Source organism: Periplaneta americana, chromosome 3, assembly GCF_040183065.1.
Source record: "Periplaneta americana isolate PAMFEO1 chromosome 3, P.americana_PAMFEO1_priV1, whole genome shotgun sequence".
Lineage (NCBI taxonomy): Eukaryota > Metazoa > Arthropoda > Insecta > Blattodea > Blattidae > Periplaneta > Periplaneta americana.
Genome location: NC_091119.1, coordinates 124,305,925 through 124,315,780, shown reverse-complemented (window position 1 = coordinate 124,315,780; position 9,856 = coordinate 124,305,925). Strand labels below are relative to the sequence as shown.

The following is a 9,856-nucleotide window of genomic DNA, read 5'->3' as shown; positions in this document are numbered from 1 at the left end:
TGCAGGCAGACTTGTGTATTCCGGACGTAAATGAGGGGGCAGAAGCAAAGGGGTACAAGTGACATTTCTAAGAACATCAAGTGCAACCCGGGCAAAACATTAAAAATTTTAGTGACAAATGGATACACCTTTTAACCACACCACACACTAAAATTAAAATAAAAATTTTCACGGAATTTACAAAATCTTAAGTACTTTCAACCAAACTTTCTCACAAATAACTTAAGGGGAGACTCGCTGAAAATAATGAAATTATTCCAAAAAAAATGTATTGGCTATTTCACTTGTTAAAAATGTTTATTTCCATACCCCAAATGGATTTAGTTCAATTCTGATTACAAATATGTTTAAAAATGTCTTTTTTTCTTAATTTAAACTGTAAGGGGGCGTGGCATTTATAGAGATGTCAAAATAATTTTTTCATAAAAGAATTTCTTTTACAAATTTCTGAATACAAATCTAGTAAATTTTTGTTATAAAGTTGGCTCTCTAGAGTTAGTAGATGAATATAGCGGAGGAGAATTTTAATTTACATTCATATATTCATTTTACTTTCTAACCCATTTTTCCTTAAGTTTATTTTTCTTGATTCAACCCCAACTTTTTATGCCAAATATTAATCAAACTGGATGAAATTTTTACTACAAGTATTTATGAGATAGCTGCATATTTTATGCATTTATTTTGTAAGGAATGTCCCTAGTTTATTTTATTAATATTTTTTATTATAGAAAAAACATTTTTAAAATTTCAAAAAAAAAAGAAAGTGAATAAAGGAGTATTTCATAAAATTAAGGCACAAATATGTCTGTCTTGTGAACGTAACAAAAAAAACGAAGCTTAAAAACTTGGTTTAAAAGTATTCCTTAAAGGAATAGAAACAATATAAAAACAAAAGCCAAAAACATTTGGGAGTTCAAAACTTGGATTTTGCTAGTCCTTTACATAGTAACGTGTTCTGAAAATTTGGTTGAAAAAAAATGGTTAGGAAAAAAGTCACTTTTAGTAGTGTAACAATGTTACTTACAAAAATATTATTTCAAATTCATTTAAATTATCACAAAGGAATAGCAAGACGATACGCTTCAGGTCCATTGCGAAGTCACTCATTTCACTTGATTCAAAGCAGACATGAATGTAAGACCGAAAATAATTGTCAGTTTTCCCAACTACTTCTAACATACCGATATACGAGCGTAACCTCGTTGCATTGGCGTCAGAATATGCATCCGAACCTGACACGGAATAAATTTTAAAATGGAATACACAGCATTCCAGAACGATCAGGCCTACTTATTTAATGGTTCATCAAGCACTAATGTCATTCTACTGAATTAAGAGAAATGTTGAATGAGAACTTTGTATTTAGTAACACTTCGTTATAATGAAATGTTCCTGTAATTTCTGCAACATACTGAACCTTTGAACTAGGAAATATACGGAAAATCAAGATTTTTCCTACTCATTTTCATCTGAGAGCTGAAACATACATCAATGTTTCACCTGGTGCACTAAAAATTATTCACATCTATGGTTGTAACTCGAACATGCACATTTGAGTGGATACATTTTACTGGGAGTGCGGAATTAGGATCACTCCAATGGCGTTATCGCACAGAACGCAAGGCTGTGGTAAATAATTCGAAAATTTCACCTTTGTTGACCTGCATTTTCGATTAATTCTAAGGAATAGAAATTAAAAAAAAATCATAGTTACAATTAGTTTACACATAGGGTTAATTCCTTTCAGGACCGATTTCACCAACATATTACTAAACCACAATTAACTAATTATGATTTAACTTAAATACGGAAGTTAAATGTTTAATTCGTTTGAATTTCACCAAACTAATACGAATTTAAAATAAAGTCAATTTTATTTCCATTGTGTCATCACGGCCTTCGGAATCATAGTACAGTAATTTCGAAGGCCATGTGCCTTGTTAATGCAAGCAGTGATCTTTATAGCGAGTGCATTTGTTGTTTTAAGACAAAATGTCAAAGAGGTAATCTCGAAACCTATTAAAATCGTCGAAAACAAGAAGAATGGGCAGAATTTGGAGAAAAGATTGGAAATAAGTAGAAAGATTTCAATGCAAAAATCCTCATCCCAATGTCTTCAGCAATATTCAAGACAATACGGAATAATTTGTGTATACAAGAAAATATGCAACAAGCAAAATAGGAAGACTTCATGGATTTGCGCTATTCCAGTGCCTTCAAATGTAATATTAGGCTTACAGGATAAATATGCTACTCATTACTTTAGTTGTATTTTAGGTAACCGAAAATTTATTAAACGTTTCTTCAATAAATTTATCATTTAATTATTAAAGGAAGCTTTTAATAGAAAAAGGAGCATCTTTTGTGGACCTCTGGAGAAAGAACTAGGAAAAATACTAGTGAAGTGCTTTGTATGGAGTAACATTGTATGGGGCAGAAACATTGACATTATGACGAAGTGAAGAGAAGCAAATAGAAGCATTTGAAATGTGGATATAGAGAAGGATGGAGCGTGTGAAATGGACAGTAAGAAACTAAGCTGTGTTTGAAAGAGTGGATAAAGAATGATGCTGAAACTGATCAGAGGGGGAAAGAAATTGGCTGGGCCACAGGTTTAAACTGCCTACTGAAGGATGTACTGGAAGGAATGGTGAAGGAGAAGAGTTCGGGGCAGAAGATATCAGACGACATTAAGGTATATGAATTATGCGGAGACAGAGGAAGGCACAAAATAGGAGACTGGAGAATGATGGGTTTGCAGTGAAAGACCTGCCCTCTAGCAGAACACTGAAAAAATGTACTATGAAGTATATAACCATCAGTCGAAATTCTTAATCACCTTCTGTACTATTCAAAATAGACAATGCTTATGTTTTCCTTAGTCTAAACTGCATTTGCTAATTTTTTTGTGCTTTATATTAAAATAATCTTCGCGTTCGGAAATTCTCACCCGTCTTTGTAAAAAAATCACGTTGCAGTAACATGTTCATCATTCTCCTCGTCATGCTGAAAACTGTCAATGCAGAATTATTTAAACAACTAAATATTGACAAATTAACATAGGTAGTTTAATGAGAGCTTAAAGACCAATTTGTATTGGTGAACTACATTTTTCTTTTAAGTGTCAAGATTTTAAGCGACAGTTAAATAAGCTTGGCGAAATCGGCCCTTACTGTTCAAAGATTTAAGTATTCTGGGAAATTTGAAAGTTTTTTTTTATCTAAATACACAAATTCAAACAAGATTAACAAAGCACGAACCAATTAATTTTCTTAAAATTACAATCTTTACATGTCACAGGAAAACCTAGAATAATTTTTCTGCAGTTCACAATGCATTGCCACACTGAAGAAAATTCAGATTTCTTTTGTTCCAATCTTGGTTCCGCACAACGAGTTGTTCCATAGTCCTGTGTTAACGCACATGCCGATACGAGCTGCCTACTTTCTGATATGCCATCGCCTGGCTGTCGAGAAGCCAGGAACTTTGCACCTTTCCTGAAATATTACCATCAGATTAGTGATGTTACATTTTTTAAAGTTACGACAGTTTTTGATAAGAGTCAAGTGTAGAAAACGTTTTCCCCGTTTTCTCTAAGATTTAAGGCTAAATATCAGAACTTTCAGTACATAATTTAAAGATTAGAAAGAGGATATAATGAGCAAATAAAATTATGTAGTTGCATTAGCTATTCTGAATGTACAATTACAACTATCGCCTGGCTTAACAGACCTAATCTGAAGAGAATTAGGTCGATCTTTATACGTAAATAGAGTGATCGGCGAAGTTTGACCAAATCATTTCTTAACTGATGCAATAAACAAGGCTACGGTTTCAGTATTCCATTTCTAAACTTTCAGTATTTCGACTCTTACATTAACAAATGCCTCACGTAATAGTTCAATAATCGTCTGCGTAAAAGGAACTTACGAGCAACATGCCCGAGGGCCTAGTTTGCAGCGTTGCGGTTTCTATCATCTATGTACACTAAGGGCTGATTAAAAATTTGAACAGGAACATATTAAAAGATTAGAAACGAAGTGAAAAATCATACGGTTTCCTGCACAACAGAAGTAAAGGAATCTTCCAGTTAACACTAATGAGTGCAACTAGCGATATCTTTGGAAAATACACACCACTTAAAACAATGTTCATAAATTATACGAAGCATAATGCATATATTTACATCCCACAAACTTTTATTCATTTTATCAAATAGTCCCCTCAAAACAGTCTTAAATTAAAGGAAAGGACACGAGAGAACTAACAAGTATCATACCAGAATAAAGTTAGAGATTAAGTACCTATTAGAGCTATCTTTGTGTAGACAATGGCTTCCATAGGAGACAGGAAAGCAGTATTCTTTCAGCTGGTACGTTGAGTGTAGGGGTTTCACTTCGGACAGGAGCTCCATCTAAAGAAATTTGAAACCAAAAATCAATATAGCCTACTGCATAGGAAGTGAATACTGCAACTTTTATTTTAAAAAAGTTAAATCAACAATCCTTACTTTTGAACATTCTCTAAGCCATAAACATCCAGAAGTAATCAAGTCACTAGGAATCTGATCAAGATTTAGTCAAAATTAGCACTTAAGACAGCACAAATAGTCAACTTCAAAACTCTTGAAAAAAGAAATCTTTTCATGCATAGTAACTACAGATCATTCACAAAAAGTAGTTCGAGCAATACCAATATTCATTTTCGTGCACTGGATCTAAAACGTCTGATGCAAAATGAAGTTAAAAAATCGAGTTATCGAAATTATTAGAGACAAAAAATTTGAAAATTGAAGACTAGAAGATTCATACCATTTCAGCAAAAATCCCGAGTAAAGCAAGCAATAGCATATCAACAATGTCGATTAAATAAACGTTGCCCGGAATTTCAACTGCAGTTACCACTTCATTATTTCCACACTATTTAAACCACTTGTTTGCCATTTCCTTGATAAAGTATCAATTTCCCAGAAGTAGGTCACTAAATCTGAATTTGATTCCATAAAAACCATTTCGTATGACCGAACAGATTCAACGTAATTTCAATGAAAGTTATTTAAAAACGTTACTTTCAATTTCAACCTGTGAACAGCTACTATCAACATTATTTTCAATATAACTTCAAATTAGACAGAACAAAAATTCTTGTAGGAAATTTAATCTTGTAATTAATCAGACCACGACTAAGTTAATATATTTCGCCATTTTTAGTCTGAATAATTTCCTAGAAATATTTTTTATAACTTCTTCAAAATAAATTTGGCCAAGAATAAAATTACTAATAATCCTAGAGAATGTAGTAGCACATAAAATTTAAAATTATAAAACAACTTACTAACAACCTGTCCCCATTGGTAACCATTTAGTGGTGATAATGATGCATCTGTACACTTTATGATCCACAGCATATCTCAGAACAAAGTATCAATTTCCACAAAGCACCTGAAACTATGTCTAAATAAGGCATAAATTTGCAATAGAAGTTCGCTATGGATAGATCGATCCTGTTTCGCCAAGAAAATGTGCCTCAGAACACGAATTTAGAGAGAATTCGTTTCTGGTTTATATATATGAACCACATCAAATATCGTACAAAAATTGCATTTACGAAATTCACGTAAAATTATTTACAATGAATTTTGATAGAAAATTTTCCTGGACAATTTATGGACGCATTCGCATATATGTCTGAAGTGAAACCACAACTCCAAATTTTGTACCACATTTAAAATCTTAGAATAGATAAATTATATTCAGTTCCATCCTGAGTAGTAATACATATGAACAGGTTAGTATTACCAAACACTGCCAATTTGGCAGATTTCAGTTTCATAAAATCCTTTCACAAAAAATTGCACAAACCATTACGTACTATACACCGTAATTCCGGCACATTTCCTTGTTGCCACCCCTTCGACACGTTGAGTCACAGGATCATGAAGGGGAAGTTAATAATGGTCCGCCACTACTGTTCAATAATGGTTTCATAAATTTGGAAGAAATTGGCTTTGGTGGCTCACGTAGCATCTTCTCACACCTGGACATATCTGTGCACGCCTTTCTGACTACCTAAGGGGGCTTCTGAACTAAGACGTACAAAAGACGCGTAACAAGGCGCGAACACACATCTCGAGATCGGAAGATAACTCCGCTCACCTTTTCGGCAGCCAATCAAGCCGTCGAGATCCACAGCCATCAACAAAATAATCTACCAAACAATCTACAAAATCGTAAACCTAATATGCACCTCCATCAAAACATTTATTCATTACTTTAACATCACAAAGTGCACTTGTGTATTAATTCTCTATTACTTCATTAACTTCCAATATCAAAAATTATACTTATTCATTAATTCTCAATTGCATTATATATTTTAACTGAATTGCATTGTATTATATTTATATATCAATTCTCTATTGTTTCATTACTCCAATTTAAATGCATTTATTCATTAAATATCTTCATATTAGCGTTAAGACTTCATTATATTTACTCATATGCAACATTTAATAAAATTGTGCTCCATTATGTTTACGATCACAACTTTGGACGTTTCTCTCTACAACAAGGGGACGAATCCATTGCATTCGTCAATTCTGCTGTATGGATACCTTCTGTGACTTCATGAAATTCATATTCAAATCGCAATACCCTCAACATTAAGATTAATTCACCTGAAAATTATCCAGGCTATTTCTGACTAAGTGAAGAGAAGTGAAGAGAATTTTGTGATCAGAAGGTACCCAGCTACTCTACGTGAACTAGTTAGGTCAGAGTTGTGTGCCACTCAACATTCGAAATCGAATGAAAAATTTCAAGCACTTAAACTCTACCCTGACGCATTCCGATAGATTCAGTGAAGAGGTCGTATTCATAGTTGAACAATAATTTAATTATTAATCGTGATTAAGTGTGTTATTTGATTACAGAGTTATTTCTATGCATTTTATCATGTTCCAGGTTTTACAATGTTCTACCCAATTACACTTTACTCTATACCAATAATATTAGGCGTTTGATTTTAAGACATTTAAGTTGATAATTCACAAAATTTGGAAGAATTATTACAGACCTCTTCACTATACTGCTTTATGTCCGCCACTGGCTGAACCACATAGTTGCCAAGTCTCATACAGCCTGTCGATGCACTGCGCTACCAATGCAACCCCGCACATTGGCACGTCTTACAATTAACATCCTGACAAAAGAGGGTGCCTAACAACCTGACCAACAACGCGCGGAAAAGAAAACCACAACGCAAACAAAACAATCCAGTACTACGTCCTTAATTGTGCAGTGACATCTCTAATCAGGCCAGCCAACTTGACGCTTAAGAACTAAAAACCTACAACGGAACTACAACCACCTTGCAGGGATGGTTTGCGAATTTCTGAATGGTTCAGCCAGTGACCCTTATTGATCATAAAGCAATACAAAGGGACAAAATGTGCAATCCTACTATTCGTGGAGATCTGGCAGGGGACCCTTTCCATTGGGCTGTAGTTGAAACGGGTGCTGAGTGAAGTCCACTTGTTTTTCTGATGGAACCTGAAATCAATAGAAAATAAATTGATAGATATTTACCTATACAATGTCCCAAATTGCTTCCTAATGAAAGATATGAACTAATTTAATCCTTCATATTACCGAACTTCTAAACATGCACCTACAAGTCATCGGCGAATAATTTTTTAAAGGCATTTGCGATTTATGAATGTAATTTTGTATTTTATTGAACCCAATATCTAGAATCTCCAAATTTATAAAAAAAAAATGAAAAATTGCCTGATCCAATTCATCAAAACTTGAAAGTTTAAGAATTTATATTAAACAATTCGTTACTAGAGAAGTTTTTAACCTGTTTTTGTTTTAGAATTTTAAAATTGTGTGTTGAATCCTCCCATGTGCTAGAATTTTTGCATAATTCTATGGTTTACAATTAAAACCAACAAAATGAATTTATAGTACTGTACATTAAGAAACCGAAAATATTTTAACGGAAAATTTTAAGCAAAATTAATACACAAAGCTATTTAAATGCAAACTTCTAGTATGTGCTAAGCGCAAGAATCTTTAGAACTGCAATAAAACTTGCAAGTATTCTGTACATCTGAACTTGTGCATTAGGTTTCTGTATGGCTCAAAATAAGTCAAATTTATTATGCTTTTCGTTCATATATAAAGCAAATTGACTACACAAAAGAGCTTTATTGCATTCCTGAAATATTTGTTTTCAGAAATTGAAATGTTTCGAATTTACACCAACTAGGCCTACGTATTTTGAGATTTTTGAAAAAGCAGTGTCCGAAACTATAGAACGGAGCTTACTTTCGGGGAATCCTCGGTTTTCCTGTTCAGATTCACGATCTGTAGTACGCATCGCTTGAGGATGCCAGGTCACCAGTTTCAGGATATGATGCATATCCTGGAAGAGATACAGTCAAAGAATAGTTGAAATATTGGTAAATCTGCTCAAGACGTTCATCAATATGACATAGGGAATCAACAAGAGGTTATGTCTAGTTTTTGGAAGTTCTTGGTTTGCCCTGCCTGATGAGTTCTTTGGTAAGCATACCAAAAACCTGAACCTAAACCTAACCTGTCACTGATCCTCTACGATGTCCGCCATATTGACCAACGTTATCTAGCAAAATGTTTGTAATTTTGTATCATGTATTCACGAGTGTCTAGCGATATCTTACCTCAATCATCCTATCTGTTCTTCAATCAGCAAGTCCGATGTTAACTTCAGGTGAATGCTGAGATATATTTGCCGTCAGGGTTAATATCAATTTCGAATAACATTTGAGACCACGTATATTGTGTTTAAAAATGTCAATCTACAGTAAATTTTATTTTGAACAAGAGTTAGAGTTGATAATCCAACGAAATTTACGTAATTTATCAACTTCACCTTTCCAAATCATTTTACATAAAAATGAGGTTAGCAGCAAGGTTCCGGCTTTTTTTTTTGTCTCAACACTTTAGGAAAGTTTCAATAAAAGAAATAAAGGAGGGAAAACAGACTTTTTTGGTAAATATCGTTCCTATCACGTAGGCCTACATTGTATACGAACCAAGTCCGAGTTAATTAGACCAAAATTTAGATGTTCATTGTTTCTTGAAACCTGATCCTATCAATCAATATTGAAATTAGAACGTCTTAAGTACCAATCTATTATGTATATACTAACTTAGGAAGTTTCATAATTCCTCAACGCCAATCTTTTTAATGGGTGAAAGGTTCCACTATTTCATAATTCAGAGAACGCCATTACAGCAAAAGTTTCAATTTTACTACAGAATTCCACATATACCTGTATTCTTTCTGATCTGAAAGTCAAAATCCAAGAAATTAACAATGACTAGAACAATTTTAAATTAATCACATTCAATGTCAGATACTTGATCTATTCAAAATGTGCGCCAGCGATTGTTAAATGGGTTAATTGCATTGTATAATTTGAGAGCAGATAAACCATCCACCTTAGACCATGGAACTACAGACTAGAAGGAGGAAGTACAATTACATTAATGTTACAACCAAAGCTACAGCAAACAAAACACCAAAGACAATAAGAAACCATTAGTCCCTCCAACAAAGTTTACTTTGATGAAGTATAAACATCGAATGTGACTGTTTAGCCAACGAGTATTTACAGTGCAGAAAATTTACATGTCGAAAAACATTTCATGGGCACTGAGATCCTCGGTAGAAAATTTTGAAAAACGCTAGCAATCTAAAGAATATAAAATTCTTACTACGCAAGTTTCATTGCTACATAGGACAATATTACCACAAGTTCCAATCGCGGCTCTGATTACATATTCTTCGAATAAAAACTTAGTAA

At 33.5% G+C, this 9,856-nt stretch overlaps 1 protein-coding gene across 1 annotated transcript; it reads right to left on the bottom strand.

The window, feature by feature from the left end:
* Positions 1–3,247: 3,247 nt before the first annotated feature.
* Positions 3,248–9,276, bottom strand: LOC138697047 (uncharacterized). Its single transcript, XM_069822641.1, has 5 exons — positions 8,708–9,276; positions 8,334–8,430; positions 7,465–7,553; positions 4,308–4,417; positions 3,248–3,500 (listed from the first exon to the last, which is right to left on the bottom strand). Exons 1-5 carry the CDS (start codon positions 8,714–8,716, stop codon positions 3,248–3,250), a joined length of 558 nt encoding a protein of 185 aa, XP_069678742.1. The 5' UTR covers positions 8,717–9,276.
* Positions 9,277–9,856: the final 580 nt, after the last annotated feature.